At 40.9% G+C, this 23,538-nt stretch overlaps 3 protein-coding genes across 3 annotated transcripts; 1 reads left to right on the plus strand and 2 right to left on the minus strand.

Annotated features, from left to right (window-relative positions):
- Positions 1–660: 660 nt before the first annotated feature.
- Positions 661–2,658, plus strand: cdkn2a/b (cyclin-dependent kinase inhibitor 2A/B (p15, inhibits CDK4)). The gene is made up of 2 exons (XM_053418777.1): positions 661–1,040; positions 2,407–2,658. Exons 1-2 carry the CDS (start codon positions 918–920, stop codon positions 2,656–2,658), a joined length of 375 nt encoding a protein of 124 aa, XP_053274752.1. The 5' UTR covers positions 661–917.
- Positions 2,659–4,578: 1,920 nt separating this feature from the next.
- mtap (methylthioadenosine phosphorylase) lies at positions 4,579–17,878 on the minus strand. Its single transcript, XM_053418778.1, has 8 exons — positions 17,715–17,878; positions 16,253–16,339; positions 15,900–15,958; positions 15,520–15,687; positions 10,734–10,836; positions 9,934–10,173; positions 6,134–6,256; positions 4,579–5,175 (listed from the first exon to the last, which is right to left on the minus strand). The coding sequence occupies exons 1-8, from the start codon at positions 17,814–17,816 to the stop codon at positions 5,137–5,139; spliced, it is 921 nt and encodes a 306-aa protein (XP_053274753.1). The 5' UTR covers positions 17,817–17,878; the 3' UTR covers positions 4,579–5,136.
- A 788-nt stretch (positions 17,879–18,666) lies between these two features.
- Positions 18,667–23,239, minus strand: toporsa (topoisomerase I binding, arginine/serine-rich a). The gene is made up of 2 exons (XM_053419070.1): positions 23,048–23,239; positions 18,667–21,608 (listed from the first exon to the last, which is right to left on the minus strand). The coding sequence occupies exon 2, from the start codon at positions 21,603–21,605 to the stop codon at positions 19,212–19,214; it is 2,394 nt and encodes a 797-aa protein (XP_053275045.1). The 5' UTR covers positions 21,606–21,608; positions 23,048–23,239; the 3' UTR covers positions 18,667–19,211.
- Positions 23,240–23,538: the final 299 nt, after the last annotated feature.

Genomic DNA, 23,538 nt, shown 5'->3' on the forward strand with positions numbered 1-23,538 from the left:
TATCGGTTACACTCCCAACAGAGGCCTCGCATTCTGTGTTTCTCTTTCACCATTCACAGCAGCGGTGAAGGTTGCTAAACAAAACATACAACACAATAATGGCACATGTATCCAAACGTGAGTTAGTAGAAAATATTGCCCTGGTATTTCAAATATAGCTCCAAATAATGACTTAGTATCTCAAAATAACCACTGAGTATCTGAAAACATGACTTGGCATAAAATATTATCTCTGTATCTCAAAGTAAAGAGTTAGTAACTGAAAATAAAAATAAAAAGAATATGTCAAAATAACGACTTGGTGTGCCAGAATATGAGTAAGTACAAAATAATGACTTGGTATCTTATTTCAACTTTTAAATCTCATGATTGTTTATTTGTTATCGATCTTTTTTCACTGACGTAAATGGGCTTCCGCAGATTCCCAGTGAGGCGCAGTGAATAAACAAGGTGGGAACTAAAAGCTGGAAGCTGTCGGACATTGCTCGGACTTTTATGCCTCCGTTATCTCTGTCACACCGGAGGAGCGCGTGCATGACGCCGAGCAGAGGGAGGAAGACGCGCGGATCGGGCTGTCAGAGAGGAGAGCTGGAGCAGCGGCGCATGCGCACCATCGAGGCCATGCAGCCGGAGTACGTCACCCATTCAAAACAGAGGCAAGCCCGGACACACACCGAGCGAGAGACCGCTCTGCACGACCGATCCTCCCGCCTCAGACATCAGCTGAGGTCCGCTGACCCGAACACACACACCCCCCCACCTCCGGCTCGCTCCCGTGTGTCTCCTATGTTAGCATTAGCTGCTGCTTCTTTCCTAAGTGAGCATCACGCTACCTGCCCGGGCGACTCCTCCACGATCCTCCACGATCCTCCACGGAGCTCCCCGCTGCTCCCTGCTGCTCACTCCGGGACATCGCGATGGTTTTCGAGGATGAGCTGAGCACCGCCGCGGCCAACGGACGCACCGCGGATGTGGAGCGTCTCCTCCAGGCGGGGGCGGACGTTAACGGCCTGAACCGATTCGGACGGAGGGCTCTGCAGGTCGGTTTCATCAAGATGCGCGTCATCGGCCGGGGGAAAAGTTCAGTTTGACGCCTAAATGCGTCTCGTGTTGACATCAAATGGCGACAGAAGAACGGGGGAAGTGGAGTTATGGTTATTTATTATATTGTTCTTTTACTTATTTGGTGAAGAAGCAACGCATGAGAGCCAGACGCAGTTCCCCGTGAGTCTTGGGGCCTGCTTGGTCACACTCAGGCAGTTTTAGCATTTTCTGAAAACTCACTTCGAAGCTAAATTAAACACAAGTGCACATTTTATGGATTCTTTAAGATTCTTGCACGAGTTACTAAAGTCATTGAATGCTGTGACTTTGGATCACTATTTATTTCGCACTGCGTTGTTTTGGATGAGGCCCACATGTGAGGAGGAGCGGCCTTATCATGGAGAAGCATAGTCACGTTAAAACTAGAAAGTAATGTTATTATGATAAACTTCCATTTGCTCGTAAGTGACATTAATCCGCAAAACAGTAGATCACTCAACCGGGTGTTGATTTTAGCTTTCTTTACTTCTTTCTGTCTTTTCTTGCCATCTTTCTTTCTTTCTCTCTCTCTTTCTTTCTTTCTTTCTTTCTTTCTTTCTTAAACAGCAGCACATAAACAGCATTAGAGCTTCTGCTGAAAACCAGTTCGGACAATAATGTATAATACTGAACGTTTTTTTGTTTCTTTTTTGACATTTGTATTATAAATAATAATGAAAAAAAGGGTTAACCCATCTAAAAAATCTGATAGACTATTTGTATCTTGCGCAATCAAGCTTTATTGTACGGAGGGGGATATCAACTGTTTAACTTTCAATTTAAATCAGTGGAATGAAATATAATTTACTAGTAAGATGGAAGAAAACGAAACTAAAGTTGTAACGAGGCCTAGAAAAGGCCTGTGGCGCAGGAGCCACATCATTTGGAAGTAGAATGTGATGCTGGCCTTTGAATATGTTATGAGGATTGCAGCCGCTCAAGTGGATATACACACACACACACTCACATCTCCTATAACATATAATAGTCAGGAGGAAGTTCAATGTAGTTAATGGCTGACAATGTTTTCTCATACTGGTTTTGTGCCTCATGCAGTTTTTTCATCGGGAGCGTCAGTTCTGAATAGTAATGTCTTGTACTTTGTACTTTAAATCCTCAAATAGCCTTTGAAAATAACGGGGAGACACAATAGTAAAATTAGTTATTGTCTCAGTGTGTTTTTATAAAATTGCAAACAGATCAATGCATCCATTTTTTGTACTTTCTGCTTTTATAATGCTTTTACATGTTTTCCATGTGTGCAGGATGATCCCATTAATTACATGTGGATCTGCCTAAATCTGTACATCTGTGTTATTGAAGGTGATGATGATGGGGAGCGAGGCGGTGGCTCAGCTCCTACTCAGTCACGGAGCGGAACCCAACGTGGCGGACAGCAGCACCGGGACCACGCCGCTGCATGACGCGGCCAGGACGGGCTACTTGGGCACCGTGCGGCTGCTGGTGGAGCACCAGGCTGACCCAGAGGCCCGGGACAACGAACAACGTCGGGCCGTGGACTTGGCCGAGGAGTACGGCAACAAGGACGTGGTTGCCTTCCTAGAGGATCTGTGAAACCCACCGTGCTGCGGGCCGTTGTGAACCGGGAGGCAGAGCTCCGAGAGGCGGGCCCCGCTGCGGAGGCCTGCACCCTATAACAGCCTCGAACCGCTCAGTGACTGCTGTGAGATCCGTTTTTATTTATTTCATTTGAACAAGATGCTTCACTTCTAACGAAATCAGGGTCATCGACAGGCACAGCGTCGCTAGCGTGCTGCAATAAGAATCTAAATGCTGTCACACCTGTTTTTATTTATTGTTTAGCTTCAGTTGTGTCATTGAAATACTCCAATAAGTGTATACGCAATCCAGTTGAGTGTTTTACTGTAATATTTGTATAGTATAATATTTTTAATGTATGCTTGTGTTTGATTTTTCTCATACTTCCAATAAGCACACTGCATTTTGAAAAGTTTGCCATGACAGACATTTAACCAAAAGCACAAACAAGCATTGGAAAAATGTTTGCACATTTGAACATTAGTGTCTTTACTGTGATAAACTATCCTGTGAGAATTATCCCTAGAGTCCAATTTCCTCTTCGTAAACATGATCAACAGATCTGGGATATGCACTTTAATAAAAGTCCCTTAGGACATTTACTCTAAGGTACCAAAAAAACTAAAAAAAAAAATCAATCTATGATTATTTATATTTGAAATTTGTTACAAGTTTGAAAACCTAAAATGTTAATGCACTTTTGAGCCCCTGTCAGGAAATTGAAATATTTTGAATTAGGTAACTTTTCTTTGTATTTGCAGCTACAGCTTTTTTTATATATATATATTTATGATCGGATACAGGAAACTGCTTCATATAACCACTGCATGAATTCTAATTATGGCTCATTATCATGTTCTTACTGCCGCTCTGGATTTCACTGTTAGACACACTGATCAGATCAAGGCTAACGGAACATTCATTTATCGGCACTGAAAATGTTCAGGAGGCTAGAATAGACACTATTTGACAGAAAACTGTTAATTTGTCAGAAGCTACAAATATTTTTGTGTAACATTTAAATGCTTTTTCTAATTAAAGGGAATCAGGTTTAATCTGCACTTCAGATAAGTTGCAATGTGAGTTTGTAATGTGTGTGAAATAAGTCACAATAATCGTCTACCCTTTTCTCAAATTAAACATTAGCTTATAGTTAAATTTCATCCTCTATAGTTAGTGCACTCAAAATTAGATTTAACCCCAAACCCACGACACTTCTGTTTTGTCTTTTTTGGAATTACCTGTTAGTCCAACAAATGTCAAGCTAAGAATATGACGAAACAATAACGGCTAAATTTCTGTCCGGCAAACATTCCTACTTTGATAAGAAACTCCAATCTGAATGGAAAAATCCAGAAGACATCACTACACCAATACTTTATCCTTTACACTTCCTCTATTTATTATTTTTTAACTCGAATTCAAATTGTAAATACTTCGAAATGCATTCTTGCACAGGCTCACATTTCACTGCACGTATTCTGAAAACGTCAAAACGTGACCTCAGCTCTTTGAAGTCAAAATCTCTTGGACCCATTTCTGCTGAAACTAAGTTCATAACGTTGAGACAAGGCAACGAAGAGGAAATGCAATGAGACTATTTTTAGATACTCTGCATAGTGACAAGATTCAGTTGCAGCAAATGAAGATGAGAAAAAAAAGGACATGAGTGGCGCTAAAGGCCCAGCACTCCTACAAAAATCCCATTATCATTAGTTGATGATGAATCCTACAGTGTATTGAACATTTTATGCTCAAAAGTGCATCTCTCCTGTGTCTATAAATGCAGGGAATCGATCAGATGTAGAAATAAAGTGCTGTAAAAGCATTCTGATTATCTGATTCATGTCAAGCATGCAACAGTGATGTAGAACAAATACAAATAAGAGTATTCCACCAAATATAAAACTATTCCCCAGTAAGCAAAGACAAATATTCCCAAGAACAAGAATTTATTCAAACTGTTTTGCTGAAGTGTTTGCAGGTATTTCAAACTTTTTTAATTGTGTAATATGACGAAGGCAGTAACTAAATATACATGTGCTAAATGACAGACTTTTTTTATTAAATCCTGCATTAACAGCAATAAAGACACCAATGGTTTACTGGCAACAAATGTATAAATTCCAAATTCTTACAGACAACAAAATAGAAATCCACAAAAAATTCAAATCTAGCATAGTTGTAAGATTTAAAATTGTTTCTTGGTCTTTTTAAGTGTTTTGTAAACATGTGATTAGACTGAAGTGTTCCAGAGAAGGTGTGGCGTGTCGGTCCGAGAGAAGAGGGACTTTTTTTATGCATCTTGAGTCATGAAAAAAGAAAAACACTGAAACTCCAGCTGCAGACACAGCACATGCATTATTTATGTGAGGCACTTTCTCGTGATTCACTGATGACAAATCCGCCGGCAGAGTCGAGTCTGTTGTCCGTGTGGGAGTCGGTGCAGGTGGTGTCTCGGGTCCCTTTTCTACTGAATTGTTTTCTACACCCTTAGTGCTTTGGCAACATAACCGAAGATTGTGCCATGGACTGCAACAGAAAGAACAAAACAGTTTTTTCCCCCAAATGTATTACTCATGTAAAACGTTTAGATCATGTTAGTTCATTGGAGAGAAAAACAAACAAACCTGATTATAAAATATTTGTCTTGAGTTGAAATAAAAAAAACGTCTGTGCCTGTTGTCATTAATAAAACTCCAGTACAACAAAAAAGGTAAAAGGTTCTCTAAGTTTTCAAAGTGTAGCTGTCTGCAATAAACAAAGACAACTTCTGAGGAGAAATGTCACTACTTACCTCACTGGGACCTCAATGCACTTCAGGCATGTTTAAAGCTACTGTTACTCCACCAAGAAGACTGTTTTTTGCCCCTGTCCATTTAGTTTGTTTTCATTTCAGGATGGGGTGTGTGGAATATTTTTTTTTGTGGGATAGGGTGTTTTTGGAAGTTTTCATCAATGCCCCAAGGAATAAATTTAATGAATAGAAAAAAAATCTTAAGGGGACTTGGTGGGGGTGTGTGCTTTACTTTACTGCCATTCTAGTTACAAATGGGTCTTAAGGATGCACCCAGTAAAAAAAAATCACTCATCACGTTAGTCATGTGGTATCACCTTTAAGCATGAAAGTATGATATATATATAACCTATAACCTGAGCCTGAATATATAACCTGATAAATTCAGGTTCAGGAGGTGTAGCGGGTAGATGGTTCGATCCCTGACTCCTGCAGTCTGTATGATGAAGCACCCCGCCCCCCCCCCCCAAATTCCTCCTGATGGCATCAGTTAATGCATTTGATTTTATTTAAACTGGCACTTAGAAGTCTTTCTTAGAACAAAAATTGTAATCACCTTTATAAATCGGTTGTGTTTTGAAAAGAGATCAGCTCCTGACAGTTTGATGAGACTGACGGAAGATAATCAGACCCGTTTTCACAACTACTCACAACACTTGATGGAAATGAGTCATCAGAAAGTTGACGACTTACTTTCAAGGTCTTCATTGTCTGAGACCAGTCCAGCTGACTAATCTGCGGTATTGCAGTAAGCAGGATACTGCTGGCTTTGTTGGCGTTCTCCTTCATCGTCTTCATTACATTGTCTACACAGACCTGAGATAAAGGAAGAGAAATATCCGGCTGCGATTAAAAAACACGAAGCAATTTTCACTTCCTTGTGTCACAGTCGATCTTTTATTTCCCAATAATTCATCAGCTTATACACGTTTGAGCTGTGAATAACATTGCAGGATTTAAAAAGTCTCTTATTAGTTATTCATGATGTGAAGAAATAATCCTGTGAAATAAAAGCTGCTGCTGTGATCACACTATCAGATGTTTTTTATATTCTGCAGACAGTAATCCTCTCAATTACACTCAAGGATAAAGTTTGTGAAAGTGATACTGTATAAGTTGTATATATGTGTTGTGATCAAGAAATTCTAATAAAAATATAAAAACCAACAATGTGTTAGTCTTTGGCTTCTTTCTGAATTCCCAAGCTTGACAATCAATCACAATCCTACTGGGTACCTCAGACGTAAGTCCTTGAAAATAGCTTGATGATGAGTTCATTAAAATCACTAGAATTACCACATTGCTCTTGCACCTGCAAACCAGAGCAGTTTCAGTCTACATACATTTATCCTCCAGACTCATGAGGTAAACGTGACCTTTGACCTCTGAATTCTAAACAGGTCATCCGTGAGTCCAAATGAACAAACGTATAATGAATGTGAAGAAATTTCCTCAGGGCATTCACTAGAATGGAACGACAGAGACAGACCGAACACATAATGCCTCCGGCCACTGGTGTGTGGGCATAACAAGCTAAAAACAAACAGAAACTGAAGCTTTCTGAAAATGACAGACAGCAGCAAATAGTGCATCTGCGATGGATTCATACATATTTGCAGCTGTGGCCATGAGCACTGTAATAAGAGAAAATGACACCACAGAAAAGTCAAGGAAAGAAAAACGGTCAGAGGCTGAGGCTCATTCATTTGCTTGAATAGATTCTGCAACACAACGGAGGTCTGCCACACAGATGATTAGGTTTTAGTCAGTATTGCACTAATTGGAGCCAAATATACAACATATAGAAACATGTACTCCTCATCAATATATCGTTGTTACAGTAAGACCACTGAATTTTGCGAAATAATGTCATTTAAAACACTGACATTTTTTTTATTAATGGCAACATTGAATTTTTGGCCCACCTTGAACACAAAGAAACCCCATAAAGTCGCACATCATGAAACATGTCAAGTCAAGTTACAGCTCAGTCCTGGATGCTGGGGTGAAAGTGAAAAGTTAGTTTTGTTGTGGGCATATTGACACAGCTGTCACGGCAGAAGCTGTGGGCCGGCCGCGCTCAACTTCAGTGCAGATGCGACGAGCAGGTTGTTGTTTTTCAAGCTGTGAACTGTGCCCTGTACACCAGTGAGTCATCATTAATGAGGCAGCGAGTTTGAAACCATTTCACCTGCAGAGTCCAGATTAATCCCCTTTATTCACAATCCATAACTTCCCTTTAAGAATGTGGAAATTTATATCTATACGTGTCTAATTATTTATCTGATTCAGGTCGAGAGTATTAATGTGTATCCAAAATAAATGATGTGATATCTAAGGGTTAATTCTTATATATCTCAGCCAGACATACAGTGATCTGTACAGTATGTTACAACTTTGTTTTCGTCCTGTGCTGCATGATTATCTCCTGCAACTATCAACCCTTCACTTGAGTGCTTTGTTTTCATGTCACACTCAATGACTGGGTTCATGTATTTGTGGCATTCGCGAGGACGAAGACAGTGAAGTGGATGACTCACTGAGAGTCAACCTCCTCTGGCAGGGCTTCCACCGGAGGCTGGCAGGCAGTGTAGCCGGCCCAGGAGGTAGTGAGAATCTGGTAGGGAATGGGGGGGGTAGGTGGGCGGAAGGATGTGGCGAGCATTCGGCAACAGGAGGGGGAAGAGGTCAGCGGAAGGAACTCGGAACTGGAGTTGTGAGTTTGGCTGGATCAGTGACTAATAAGCTGAAGCTCGCCCACATGCAATTTTTCATTGCATTACCCAGAGTGTGTGACAGAGAGTAGGTCACTCGGAAGCTGCGTGATACTGTCATCTGTTTATGGGGCACAGATGGCAACAACTTCAGTGCTGAAAGAACACCAACTAAAATAACTGAGCTAATCAACCAAAATGATGATATTTGCTATCCTGAACCAGATTTTTATATTTTTCACTAATATGTATTTATACAGATCCTGGCATAATACACATATCACTAAAAACAACTCCATATAATTGTTTTCCTTTATGTGTAGTAACACAATGGACAGTATTTATATACAGTAAACTTAAATTGATTCAAAACTACTATACTCTGTGGCAAAAAGTGAAGAGCTCTTTTAACCAAACTTTGTTGTGCTTCCTGCAACAAGACGACACTAATCATCACAGATCACAGTAAACAAGGTCCCTTTGTAACGAAGAAAGTTAGAACAATAACAACTACTGATTACTGTATTCATCAAAAAGTTTCTAGAGGTTTCCACAAATTAGATTTGCGATTTTTTAAGACCACATACTACCTAATAATTCCATAAATGACTCTCTGTCTGTGGATCGCATATCCCGGGAACTATTCAACTAATCGTTTTCACACTTGGCATGTGTATTTGAAATGGCCCGGGGAAGTCCAGAGCCGGCTTTGGGGCAATTTGGACACACAAGATTCAATATTAATAAACTTTGAATAAAAGAGGCGACCAGTGCTCTGTAGCAGTCAGAAGGGTCGGAAAAATGTCAGGGAAATAGAAAACAAGTCCAAATAAAACAAGCGAAGATGTTTGCTCATAGTTAACAGACTTTTAGTCTGCCGCATGTTTATGTAAACATTAACATCTGTCCGTCATCTTTGTTTTTATTCTCCATGTGATCAGTGATTATTAACTTGATCTGCTGTGTTGTAATCAGAGCTACCAGCTCAGAGCGAAAACGGGAGTTAACATAATTGAGCAATAATTTTTTTATTGTTTTGTTATTGCTTCACAGCTTGGCACGAGCAGTTAAAACCTGTACATTTGACCGACGTGGCACAATTTCGTCTAAAGTATTTGCTGCAGAGCCTCCGAGTCCTGGAACCCAGTTTGGGAATCACCTGTGTGAAGTGACCAGGCCAAGGATGTAGAAACAGCTTTAAGAATCAGCTGGGTGTTCAGTGAGGACAGGGTAAATAAATCCCTAGGGGAAGTGGTAGCATTATATATGCCCTATTATCCCTGATAATAGTTAGGAGAGGTTTTCTTTCTCCAGCAGGTGTAAACCCCATCCATCATTCTGCTTAAGAAAAATTATCATTGGCTCAATTTTACGAGCAAAACGTGGGAAGAAATGAGTGAAAAATAAATACACACATAGGTACAGTTGCTGTTCATTTACAATTTAGCTTATACTATAGGTAAGGTAGAAAACAAGAAACGATAAATAATAAATGCTATTTTAGCCAACATTGTTTTCTTCCTGTTGCCTGGCTGATTGCTTTTACCTAGGTCTCCAGTTACGATTCGCATAAGGTTAAAAATAATAGACAAATGAAACTGTGATGCAGTTGAAATGATCTAAGGAGGAGGAGAGAAGTCCTGGAGGAATTTATGATAGAATAAAATATAGAAATGACCGGGGAGGACGTGACGTCACCGATGACCAGCACTGCCTCACATAAAGACAATGGCAGCAGAAATAAATAAATTCCGCTGTTAGGACCAGCCTGTCACTCACCGCCTCCTCATGTTCCTTCCAACAGTCATAGTCTGTTGCCATGGCAATGCTGGCATAGCACATGCCGGCCTCCTTGGCGAGGACCACCTCGGGCACAGTGGTCATGTTGATGACGTCAGCGCCCCACTGTCGGAACATCAGGCTCTCTGCTCTCGAGGAGAAGCGAGGACCCTCGATAGTCAGCATAGTCCCTCGCACGTGACACTTCACGCCCAGACTCCGCGCCACCTCCACCAAAACCTGCACCAGGGCAGTAGAGCTAGTAAGTGTCTCCACTCAGCAAATTGAAAGAGGAGCAGGTGACTGTTCACATGGTTTGAATAGTTTCTGTATTTATCTCATCTGGTTAACTGTGATGCTGAATGAATAGCAGCTGAATGGTTGGTATCTGCTCATCTGCATGTCTCACCTTATTGCCATCTGGAGTAGACTGAAACATTACACAATATTTATTCCAAGCCAGGACTGCCCTGAACAAAGGAGGGTTTTTGTGAACCCAAAATGTTGTCCCTCTGAGATACTTTTTTCTATATAAAAACACTTGTTAATGAAAGAAACTCAAGGTCAAAGAAAAAGTTCTAGAAAACTGTAGAATTTGTTTAAGAGTTTCAAAGCTTCATAAAATGAAATAAATCTCTTTTTGGTTTCTGCTTGCACGAGCTTGCAGAATTATAATTTTTCCACCTCCACACTAACCCTGGTAGAAATTTTGTGAAACTCCAAATTCGAAAGGCTTGGAATAAATAAGCGTACAACACATCTAGGAAATTCGATATTTGTCCAGGTATTCATGGACTCACCTCTCTGGTTCGGTTACAGAAAGGTTCGGCCATGGGGATGTGACACACACCTGGAGGACTGGTGGCCTGTCCATCATACAGCGTCTGAGATCTCTTTGTGGTCCTGGCAAACAGGAGCAAACACAAAAGGACTGAAAGTTATTTTCATGGCAACCATGGCTGGATTGTTTATTAATATAATTGTCATTAACCTATTTAAAATGTGAAAAGTCCTTTCACAGCTATCTAGGACCATAAAACAAATCACAGATTATGGCAGCACCTGGTCTCTGTCTTTATGGCAACAGCTCTACTCCAGTTTAAAAGTTTACACTTCTGCTGAAACAGATGGGGTTAAGCAAGGCACAGTCTGAGGCACAGTCCCATTCTTTATGGAGGTGGCTAAGGAGTTTGCAACAGACTGATTTAGCCCGGTGGCTTGAGGGTACCAGGGTTTCTGTGCAAGCAGCCTCTCTGTCTTTAGCAGACACTGAATTATAAGATGGTTCCGTTTTACAGACCATTATGTAATGAAGTAATCAAAAAGATAGATTTCTCAGAGGTGGCAAATCATCACATTCTATTTGTCATGTTTACCCAGAGCTTAGTACGTCATAACACAATTATCTCAGTCATTCAAAATATGCATCTTTCAATTGTTGCCCAACCCCAATCGCTTACTCATAGACCTTGCACTGGTGCTTAAATATTTTCGGCAAGCTGCAGCACCACCCTACTGAAACAAGAAAAAAACTCACAGTAGTGTGTGTGTGTGTGTGTGTGTGTGTGTACGTGTGTGTGTGTGTATGTGTGTGTACGTGTGTGTGCGTGTGTGTATGTGTGTGCATGTGTGTGCATGTGTGTGTGTGTGATAAACTGTGGTCTGAGGACAATGCTTGTTTTTGTGACAGCAGTGGTCTTATCTTGGTCTGGCATCATTTCAATTGCAAGATCATTTTAAAAATCACCGTTGCAAATGTTTCCCGCACTTTTTTACCACCAATAGCAACAGTTTTGAAAAAGGACATTATCCATGCACTCATGTTGGATAATACTCACTGTACAATTAAACACTTTCCAAGATGAGGTTTTGGTTCACCTAGCAATTAATGGTTATCAAATTAATTTAATATAAAATGTACTGTTTAACATTAAACACACCAGATTTTTTAAATCTCGATTCATTCATTTATATTTCTGAGAAATCAATGAAAAGTGTTAAACTCTCTGAGATCTAATAGTCCCTTTTAATTCAATGGAGCTTCACCAAAATTGCACTCTCCCATCGATCAATTTATCAAGATCCATGACTTATTACCTATAAGATCTGTGAAAATATTCCCCATCTCGTAATGTTGAAAAAAGTGAAAAGAGTGTTCCTTGATCCTTCCCCTTTATCCAGAGCCTCACCAAAAATGGTACTTTCCTGATCCAACACATTCTTCAACCAAGTTTCATGGTGATTGGTTCAGTTGTTTTTGCAAAATCCTGCTAACTAACAAACAAACAATAATAAAACTATAATCTCCTTGGCTGAGGTAATAAATATCAGTCTTTAGATGCTACTTGATAGAAGATTTTGGAACCTTTGGAGTTTTAAGGTTCATGTGAGACTGTAAAACCTAAAACTCGACAAAGCCAGTGACACTGACCTATAAATGCAGCGATCAAATGTTTGGTTTTCAGTAAATAAGAAGAGGTAATGACAAATATTGTGGCATCCATAAAGTGAAGCCTTGAAAACAAGGCGTCACATGTTGTGGGACAAGTCTGAACAGGTCCCAGCGAACGACTTCCTCATTTCTGATAAACAGATCTCGTCTGTGCTTGATTCTGGTAGCTGGGCTATTCATCGGCTTCACCAACACGGGCGAGTAAAACCACAGGCAACGTGATACACTTGTGTACAAGTATACAGGGGAAACACACTGACACAATTCAGACTCAATTCAGACAGTTGTCTGCCAACCCATTGCTAACAAATAAACCATCCTTACAAAAAAACAAGCACCTCTCACTGCACATATTGAGTTATTGAATGGAATTTGTGCACTCAGCCGACTGAGAGAGAGCAGCACACTGCCTCAGGGTCACGCTCATTGTATGTTACACATAGGAACACATATATAAGCCTTCAGGTCAGAGATACTGCTGAGAGAGTATAAGATCTCATGGAAAGCTATTCTCAAGTTCACCAGCAAGAGTTTTTATTTCTAAAAGGAAGAGTTCATAATCATCTTGTGCAATCTGAGCCACTGGGACAGAATACCTGGGTCCTGTGTTCATGTTCATTACGAAAAAAGCTGATATGTGTGGAGATGCATTTCAACAAATTCAATTTTGAGTCCGACTGAGGTCATGGATTACGCCCCTTGGTTGTGAATACGGCCATCCATTGCTTATGTACACATCCAGCAGGGACAGAGCCACACTGTCATTATCATTTATTTGGTTCTGTGCTTGCGTCAACCTGACAAAAGCAAGTCCAACATCCACTCTCTTTGCTCTGGTCCTGATAGAAATCTCTCTCAGCTGAGGAGGTTAGGTTTTCATTGCCATCTGTACGTCCATCAGCAGGATTACTAAACAACTACTGAACCTATTTCCATCAAATTGTGTGAAGGGCTGGGGCATGACCTAAGGAAGAACCTATTCAATTTCTGAGTGAATCTTGATAAATGGGCAGAACTAGGATTTTTTTCCACTTTCTTTAACATAACAAGAGAAGACGAGCCCCTTTCTAGATGCTTCCTGTGTCTCCCTTTTTCACAGGGTCACTTTTTCCCTTTTTATATATAAATATGTACTGCATATAGCTCAACATGACAGCCACCGACAGGAGAGTGGATATTAGCTGAGCAAAATGAATGAATGAGAACTAACAGCTCACAACACGCAAGCTGATACACAACAATGACAGACAGGAAGGAAACACAACACTTCGAAACTATCTGTATAGTAAAGGTTGTGTGGTAGATGCTCTGTTATCATACTGGGGTTAACTGTTTCCATAGGTGAAATGTCACAGAGACCTCATTTTTAATTCTCACCAAAGCCTGAGGCCAACCATGACATGTGAGAGCTCAACAAAAACAAATTAAACACAGGGTTATAGTTGGTGTCCCACTGAAAGTGACAGTAAACAAAAACTGGCTTTAACAAGTGCGTCAGACCACAGCGAGTAACTCTTTCCTCTTTCTCACTCAGCTATCGGGACGCTCTCTTCACACAGTAACATGAGGCCTGCCACTGAGATTTGTGGGAAGATGTTTGTACAGTCGCCCTCCTGTACACTTGTTACAGAACAGCCACCAAGAACAACTTTTTCAAGAAGCTTGAACTATTTAACAAGAGGCAAAACAGTTAATAAAAGAATAACAACACCTTCAGTTATAAATACCTTATCTCAAGAGTTTAATTCATAAAAGCAAACCATGAAATCATTTAATTCACATAAATATACTGTGCACTCTAGAATTAAAGTTTAACGTTGTGCTATGATAAATTATATTGTGATGCTGCAAGTTATTTTAATGTATCAAAGCAGACAAGTATCTCAGCTATAGTTATTACACCTCTGAATATACTTGAAAAGACGTTTGATCGGACAGTCAGGAAGTTCCCCAAGTTCCCCCTTCGGGGCCGCGCTCACAGTTTACACATCAGTTTACGGACAGTTTATTTTGCTTCATCTAGATACTGTGACTTCTCCCTGTGATTATCCACGTGTGCAAAAAAAAAGTCCCGACATTGTTCTTGACCGTTAAATAGTGGCCACGATCATTTTGCTGAATAGCCCAGAACGCCTCTGTGCTGAGGTAATATGGGGCCTGAGTGCAACTTAAATTAGGATAATGTTATGAACCTTGTTGGTGAGACAGCCGGACACCAGAAAAAGAGGCAATCTGTGTGCCACTACTAAAATTCAAGATCTTTGTCAAGTACAAGATATATAAAGTAATATCCCAGACTTGGGAGAAACTGAATATAAAATAAACCTTGCGATGTTTTCGCAAGTTTGTTTCATCTAAACTTGACAAATTGTTGTTTTGTTTACCCTGGAATGGGCCCTTTGTATTTAAATACTTTATTGGGAGCGGAGGGAGCCATGATTTTTAAAAGGAGCCAAGACTGGACAAATTAAATATCTTTTGAGGCCCGGATACAGACACACGAAGCGCCTGCTCCTCTCCACCAGCCCAGTGAGTGGGGGAGGGAGAGCCAGTCGCCGCACGCGAGCTCCACTGGCCTCCAACCAGACTACTGGCACACTGAGGGAGAGCTTCCCTCTACCGGCTCAGTATTTGATGACAATAAAAAAAAATTCCGGAGTTCTAGAGCCTGTCCTTTTTTTATTCCCGGTGTGTGTTCAGTGTGGGTCTCTCAGCATTATCGCTCTCTTTTTCCTTCCCTTCCACCCTCACCCTAACTCTCATTCTCTTACTCACTCCATACAAAGAGCCCTAACCGCCCCGCCCCATCCCGGCCAGGCTCTACCAGCCGGTCCCTACCAATAACAGTGCGCTTTTATGCAGCACCAGAGGAAAATCAACCAATCAAATACGAGTCTCGCATTGGGAAGTATCGAAAGATGTAGTTGGGGGAGGCCTGCACTGAAAGTCACTACATAAAAAATGTCAGGAAAATGTCAAATGTTCAGTACATTTCTGAAAGCAGCAAGAGAGTAATATGAGTAAGGTCCTATGAACAGCGTCTAAGTCCGGGAAGAACATTGGAAAAAAACACTAAAATGACCAGATTAGCACATTTTCTGAACCATAATCTGATATGTTCACGTCCCACTCACCTGTCAATGAACTGATCTATGATGACAATGTCTCCAGGCTGAATTTCCTCCCGCAGTGAGCCACAGGCTGTGGTAACCAGCAGATGTGTACAGCCCTCTTCTCTCAGCGCCCAAATGTTGGCCTGGTAATTCACATTGGATGGCATTATGGTGTGTTGTCTCCCGTGCCTACGAACAGGAAAATAAACAGCATTTGAGATACAGACAGTTTAGACTGATCAATTTCAGAGATATCAAAATAAATGCTTAGATATAACAGGAAACAAATTTTATATGGAGTGAAATATTGTGTGAGGAGATGCAGTATATCCGGTATATTTGACAGAATTTCCACTAGATGGTGCTAACAGATAACATTTTCAGGAGTCACATTTTCTTACCTTGCCAGAAGGACACACTCCACATTTTTTATCTTTCCCAGTATCAAGGCATCAGACGGCTGTTCAAAAAGACCAGAATCATCCATTTATGAATAAGACAGCAAAGGAAATATTTTACTGCAAGGAATCATTTTACAAAAACTATGCCAGAATGCCAGTGGAACTTGTTATTTACATCGATCTATTAAAAGGTCCAGTGTGTAAGATTTACAGTAGGGGAAAGGGATCTATTGGCAGAAGCTGAATATAAAATTATCCTAGTGATGTTTTCACTAGTGTGTTTCATCTAAATTGTACTAATTGTTTTTTTCTTTACCCTAGAAGGTTGTGGTTTGTTCAACAGCTTCACTGACCTTTCCATATGGTGTATCCACATAACGCTCAGTCCTGCCCTCCAAGATGTCTGGATCATTAAGGCCTGAACCACCAATTATTCCGATCTAGATCAAACAAAAGAAAAAGGTTAACAGTCAAACTTATTTAAACTTAATATCACAATAATAACACTTACCTCTGTATAGAGATTTTGAATTTAAACAAATTCCTTTTACATAAGAGAATTGATGAATAAAGGCAAAGATAGAAGTACAAAAACTGTTTCAAACTATTTGAACACATCGCCAAATCAGTCACCGTTATGTAACCAATTGGCAAATTCATCTGGTAAGACTTGATGCTGTTTTTCACCCCAGATACAGAAAGCTTTACAAACTCTACATGTAGAACTTAAGTGTTAATTATCAGTTGACATCTGTGTTCAGTGTTAAGTCTATTAAGTTTAAGCATAATAAAATAAAATACAATTTAATTAAATTGTTAAATAAATTGAATTCCACCTTAAACCAGCAACCACACTGATACAGATGCAACTTATTGATGCATCAATAATAGTTATAGTACAATATCACTCCCTTTTTTAGAGAGGGGTTGTCATTGTGGTGCTGTAAATCTATATTAAAAATAAATGTTCTATTTATATATTTGATGGGCACATTAGTACAAATACTAAAAAATTTTCATGCTGGAATTAGCAAAAATGCTCATTTACATCCACTGTACCTATGCAGGCAAAGAAAAGAAAAAATCCACAAGTCAAATAGAAAAAAGGCACGTGGCCAATTAAAAGTGATCACAGTCCTGTTTTTTCCTGAGCCCTTGTTTTAAAAGTGGGACAATCCAACATTTGCAGACAGCAGACACGGTGAGATGCTACTGTTTAACACACTTTGATGGGGAGGACAAAGGCCATGTAAACATCTGTCACCACAACTCAAAGCGACTCGGCATCAAGATGATCGATAAGATGAGCCAACACCTCTTTAAAACCATCAGACCCAAACCACCTTCAGGGTATGACAGCATGAAACAAAGGCCTGTCTGTGAGAAACATGACTGACGCCTATCGTGTTGGTAATACTTTAGTAATATAAGGTTTCCTGGGACGTTTTGCTACTTTTAATTTGAAGTATGACCTGAATTCTTCCTCCCTGCAGTCAGCTGTCGGTGTGTGGTTGGTTAGAGGTGCCGGTTGAACACGTGCTCCAGGGGATGCACCTCACACGCTTCCGCTTCACCTCCTCTGGACCGTACACTGGACTTGGCATGTTAGCATGTGTATTATTCTAGCTTACCACTTTAAAGCCGACACACTTTAAGCTTGGCTAACACGATGCTAACGTCTACTAGCTTATTCCCCCCCAGCAGCACTTCATGTTTGCCAGAGCTGCAGCTGCTGTCAATCTACCTGAGCTACGCTTCCTTGTGGATTTTCCAGAGTGACGTTTAAACTGGAGCGTTACGTGGGGGGTTCCTTACCTTAATGGGCGCAGTGGAAGCCATGACTGCGTCTTCTCCTGTTAAAGTAAAGATGCGGCAAAGTACTGAGGCAGAAGAAGCTTTACAGTCAATGGTTAACATCCGCCAGAGAGCCGGAAGTCAAGCATTTCCTTTCCTGTCACTGTGCCTTCAAAACAAAAGCGAAAGCACAAGCACAAGCTCTGTATCTAGTTCGAGAGAGAGAGAGAGATGTTTAATACGCTATCACCTTATTGAGGACATATCACATTATTATCTGGTGATAACAGATCATATACGTGCTTACTTAGCCAAAAGGCAGAGACGTGATAATAGCTGTATACTCTTAATCACCTGTCCGAACTAAGTTGATAAGCAAACTGGATTTCATATTTACTTTTTAAAGATGAGCATCTTCGCTCATGTTACTTCACAACCAAAGATAGGTTTTACAGTAGTGGCTCATCTGTGAATATATTGTGTGTAGTCTATATTATTAAAAGGTTGTGAATAAACATGAGGTGTTTCAGCTGAAATAAAGTACTGCATTAAATACAGAATATCACATAGAAACAGTAAAGTCATATGATCCATGGAGGGTGGAGGAAAAAAGGGAAGCGAAAGTGAAGTGTGTGGATGAGTCAATTGGTCATGACGTTCAGAGCTACATGTTATTTATGATGGTACGTACACTATGTCCAATTACACAAGGTCATTTTAGAACACTGGATAAAGAACTGTTAAGGGTAAACTGCTGTAAATGCTGGCTCACTTTTTTTTTTATAGCCATTTTAACCACATTCAGGTAAAATGATCTGTGGGTACCGTGGAAATTCCATCACACAGTTGCAATGATACTTATTCAGTTATATGAATTACAAAGTGACAAACATATGGCCAAATTATAATTAACAATACAACTTTTACTTAGTCTGGCCGTACCCAAAATGAACAGTAAACAAGAAAATAACACTTATTTGCTTTTTACATTTTATTTTTAAATAAAATACAATAGAAAAGAGAAACTTTAACACCCTCTGATGATAATTTGTTGTTCTCCATGACAAGTAATTGTTTTATGAAGATATGATATATTCAAATTATTGTAACCAAAAACATGACTGTATTCAATTTATCCCTGAGAACACTTTAAAAATACAATGCATTTAAGGTAATAAATTTCCAGAGTAAGGGTTGACACTTAAAAATTTGACACTCCTAATCTGATTCCATCATGTCTTGTTAAAAAAGTGGCACCATGCACCTCAAACAGCACTATTGTATGTGTTCGCTAACACAGTCAAGAATGGAAAATGTTTTATTTGTCCAATGACCCCCTTCAGGTCAACACACATTTGTGTGCGTCGCATGTAGTGTCCAATGACAAGTCAAAACGTGGTGGTGATATTAAATTGATATGTGTAATCCCAATATCCTCCGTTTATGAAATACTGCTACCACATAATAGATGAGTGAATCCATTGGCTCTCACCAAACACAATCTGGACTTCCACCTAATTATGACAGAGAGGTCAGAGCGGTGGGGTCAACTGGGTCATCTGTGATACTGTCAATAGCATTGTCTTTATTAGTGATGCAGGCCTGGGTGCCAACGTCGTTAGCAAAAGAATCACTGTCACTGTCAATTGTGATGATGGTGGGCGATCGCTTCTCCGTGCGCTCATCACTCCTGTGCTTTTTGCATTTTTTCTTGTGTTTCTTCTTTTTTTTGTGATGCCGTTTGCTTCGCTCGTGTGCGTGTTCCTCGTTGATGAGCTCAACACTCAAGCTCCTGCTCGTCTTTCTCGACCTCTCTTTGGATTTTTTACGATGCTTCTCTCTGCTCCGTTTCTTGTGTTTTGTTAATGGTGCGGAGGCGTCTCCTTCACAGCCTGAGTTGGAAAGCGTGTTTTTAGATGGCTCCTCCAAATGTCTTGTTTTGTACTTTCTCTTTCCACCAGGCTTGTCATGGTGGGATTTACTTTTTGCAGAAGGCGAGCGGCTGCTGGAAATAGATCTTGAATGCCTTCTATCCCGTCTCACTGAGTCTCTGCTGTGGCTCCTGGAGCGAGAGTATGTGTACCGATCTGAGTACTTGCGACTACTGTAATAGTAAGACCGCCTCTCTGTATAATGCATCCCACTGTCATTTCTCTCCTTGTCCCTCCTTTTAGAACTACAGTCAAATTTTGAGTCTCTGCCGCTGTTGTAAGGATAATCTCTTCCCCTGGAGAGCGTGTCTACGCTGCTCTGGGAGATCACCAGCCTCCCGCTGTTGTGCCTGCGCTCTCTACTACTTGACCTCCTTCTTCTCCTCTGGTCTCTTTCCTTTGAACAGTGTCGCTCCCTAGACCTCTCATCACCATCAGAACCCCCATCTCTATCTTTTCTGTCTGACTTCCTGGATGTCTTGTGTCTGCTAGATGTCGGCGAGCTACGTATTACTTTTGAATCAGACTGATGACTGTGGTCCCTTTCTACATTCTCCGACTTTCCAGCACCTTTTGGATCACAGCTCTGCGAAGCAGAAGGACTGACACTGGAGAAGCGGATGTGTTGAGGTAAACGAGGCACTTCCTCTGTATCTTCACAGTCAAACTCATCAGAGTCTGAGGAGAGCTGAACCAGCTCAGGAGTCCTCTCTACTGTGGGCTTGACAAAGCCTACAATGACACAGTCGTCAGGAGACGAACCCTCTTGTTTGTTAACTTCACCGTGAGTCATGTCTGTTTCATTATGGGGGTGCATCTGCCGTGGATAAGCATCAAACTCTTGTGTCTCCTCCTCTAAGCTGGTGTCAGAGTCTGAGTCCAGGACTGAGACACGCTCTGCCCGGCTCTGCTCTGCTGTGGTAGAATATGAAGGTCCAGGGGTCTCATCATCCCACACAGAGTCAGTCAGAGTAGACATGGTTTCTCCTGGGGGGTCCAAATCCATTGTGAGTTCCTCGTCCTCTGAAATTGCTATCACAGATGAGTTGGAGCTGCTGCCTTCATTTGAGGAAGCGGCCGGGTAGTCGTACACAGCATGCTGGTCATAACACTCCATATGGAAGGGGGATTTTGCAAAGTGGATGAACTCATGCAGAAAGTGATCCGTGCGCCCCTGGATGAATGGCCGGAGCTCTTCCTGAATAGCTCCATCTTCCATGTCGAAACGTGTAATGCGTGACATGATGATGTGCTGAACTATGTTTACCAAAGAGCCGTGGGACCCATACAGCACACTGAGTTCTCTCTTTACCCAGGGGATCAGTCTATGTAGGCAGGCAGGATTTTTTCTGTAGAACTCAGCTGAGGTCTTTCGCGAGCGGCCCCCATCCTGAACAGTCCGGACCCTAACTCCTTGCCGATAGAGCTCCCTCCTGAAGTTAACCATTTCCTGTTCTCTGACGCTGTTCACGGCTCTGCCTTCACTCGCAGCTTTCCGCTTGGCCGCCAGCCTCATCATCATGCGTCGGATGTACCGGTCCTGAGGTTGTTGGGGAGGCATTGATGAGGCTTCGAACATTACTCCATTGTCTGGAGGTGGCGAGGTCCTTCCACGCATCTGTCGGTGGACTCCAGTGACAGTTGTGCGGTATCTAAACCGCGCCCCCCCAATAGTACCAAAGGAGCCATTGTTCACTGGCTGCAAGTCAAACTTTTTAAAGTCTTGATCTGATTTTATACTGTGATAGATTGAATTAAATGGCTGTTTGCATAAAGGGCACTCTGCTTTGTTCTTGGACCACTCGTGAATACACCGGAAACAGAATTCGTGCAGGCAGAGGTCCAGGTACGAAATGTTGTTGAACATGTCCAAGCAGATGGGACACTTGGAGTCTGGGGACACCTCTGCTGACATGGCTTCAGAGGTTTTCCTCCCGTTACTCTTCTGCCTCTGCTGCAGGGCAAGCTTGAATGCCGACATGATCTGACACAAAAAAAAAAGAGGTTGAAATCAATACTAAATTGTAACGTCTCATCTACAGAACAGGAAATGTAAGGCAGCCATCAATGTACTTTAAGTTTCACAGACATGTATAATTAAGTATAAAATCAGACCTTTAAACTTAAGAAGCTTAATTCTACAATTAATAGTGCTAAAGCATAAAATACCTTTCCATTAACTGAGGGAAAATACACCAAGTAATTCATATGCAGTAAATTCATTAGTAAGCTTAAAAGTCTGCAGGATGTGACTTGAACACAAAGTTGTACATTTAATTTCTCAACAAATCGCAGTGTGAAAACCTTTCAGTTTCAGCTCTGAACGCAGCACTAGAAATAAAAAGATAATGCATATTTCCTCTCTCTCTCTCTCTCTCTCTCTCTCTAATCTGCCTGAGAGTCTACATTTAGAAATATTATAATGTTCAGATTTTGTTAATGCTAACAAAGAGGTGTGGGTTCAATCACATGTTTAAACACTGAGGTCATAGTTAGCGGGGGTGATAAACTGGACTGGATTATATTGCTCCTCTCGATCCACTGTCTTTTTAATATTGCTTATAAAACTGAACCCAATGAGCTAAGTTAGAGCTGTTGTATTGTGTTGAATAACAATGTGCATGTGAACCCTGTGAGTGTAGATGGTGGAGGGTTAGTGTCCATGATCTTACCCAGATATTCGTCATCTTTCTTTTCATGATTAATAATCTCTCCCTTTGTTATATAAACAATACAATTTGATGCTTGGATCGTTTCCTTACTGTAAAATCTAAAGCTGTTGTGTACGTTTTAAACAATACCAACTTATTTCATAACTACAACTCAAACACCCAACTCGGTACAATTAGAAATCAATCGAATTGTCCTTAGCACATTTTAGTCTCTAGAGAACAAATAAGTAATTAATATTAAAACGATAGCCAACTCGAGAGCATTGGCAGCGTCATGGTGTCGTAATGTCAGCTCGTCCAGTGTCACCCTCCTACATCAGATCTAACCTCTCTGTACATGAGAGATCCTGGAAACACTACAACCATTTCCATCAATCTTTGTATCATAGTATTTAGAGGATTCCAAGCGGGAGAGCTCGACATTAAACCGACTATTGTCTCCCTCCGTCTACACCTTCGACTGTGTCGTTTGTCGATTTGTTAGCATGTTAGCACGTTGGGCTACAGTCGCAAAAAGCGCCGCCTGTTTGGAGGCGAGTGTAGCGGCGTCAGAGTTGGAAATAAGTCCGTTCGAGTTCTGACACGTGTCCAATATTAAACCCTTCTGTCGGGAGAAAGTTGGAGCTGACGATAAACAAACATACAGAGTCTAGTTCCCGAACAGGTTGACTTGGTTGGCTAAAGTTAGCAGGCTAGCTAAGGCGGCTAAGATGCTATGTAGCTAGTTAGCCAGGACGTTTGAAAAGTTTACCTCCGAGTTTCTTTGACACGAACAATGGTGACGGTGTGTTAACTGTCTCTCTCCGGGAGAGACGAGTCCATTTCCATACGATGTCTCGAACCTCAGTGACGGTTTACTGGCAGACAAAAGAAACACAACCCACCTACTCGAATATATATGTCTATATTCTAAATTCAACTGGACACTTCCGGTTTTCACAATAAGGGCTATTTGAAACGTTGAAGGAATTTTGCTTTGTTTTTACAGATAATACAAAATAGGCGATAAGTAAATCACAAGTAAGACAAATATTTCAGATTTAGATTTGCCTCCTTCATAATAACTCTGTTTGATACTTCTGGTACAATTATCAGTACATATTCCGATCTGTGGTTACCAAAATAAAATCAATTTAGGCCTCGTTTTCACCCACTGACGACTGGAGACAGCTGTACACTTTAAATACATATTTGTGGTTTTGTTTACTGCCCCCCCCCGCCTTTTAGAACAGACTATACATT

The sequence above is a fragment of the Pleuronectes platessa genome, chromosome 3 (assembly GCF_947347685.1).
Source record: "Pleuronectes platessa chromosome 3, fPlePla1.1, whole genome shotgun sequence".
NCBI classification, from domain to species: Eukaryota; Metazoa; Chordata; class Actinopteri; order Pleuronectiformes; family Pleuronectidae; genus Pleuronectes; species Pleuronectes platessa.

What these genes read in the sequence shown, in the direction of transcription:
- cdkn2a/b (XM_053418777.1), top strand. Translation starts at nt 918, where the DNA reads ATGGTTTTCGAGGATGAGCTGAGCACCGCCGCGGCCAACGGACGCACC. An exon ending in TCGGACGGAGGGCTCTGCAG is followed by an intron (nt 1,041 to 2,406) that starts GTCGGTTTCATC and finishes GTGTTATTGAAG; the next exon opens with GTGATGATGATGGGGAGCGA.
- mtap (XM_053418778.1), bottom strand. Translation starts at nt 17,816, where the DNA reads ATGTTAACCATTGACTGTAAAGCTTCTTCTGCCTCAGTACTTTGCCGC. An exon ending in TGGATACACCATATGGAAAG is followed by an intron (nt 15,959 to 16,252) that starts GTCAGTGAAGCT and finishes CTTTTTGAACAG; the next exon opens with CCGTCTGATGCCTTGATACT. An exon ending in TCTGTAACCGAACCAGAGAG is followed by an intron (nt 10,174 to 10,733) that starts GTGAGTCCATGA and finishes GCCCTGGTGCAG; the next exon opens with GTTTTGGTGGAGGTGGCGCG.
- toporsa (XM_053419070.1), bottom strand. Translation starts at nt 21,605, where the DNA reads ATGTCGGCATTCAAGCTTGCCCTGCAGCAGAGGCAGAAGAGTAACGGG.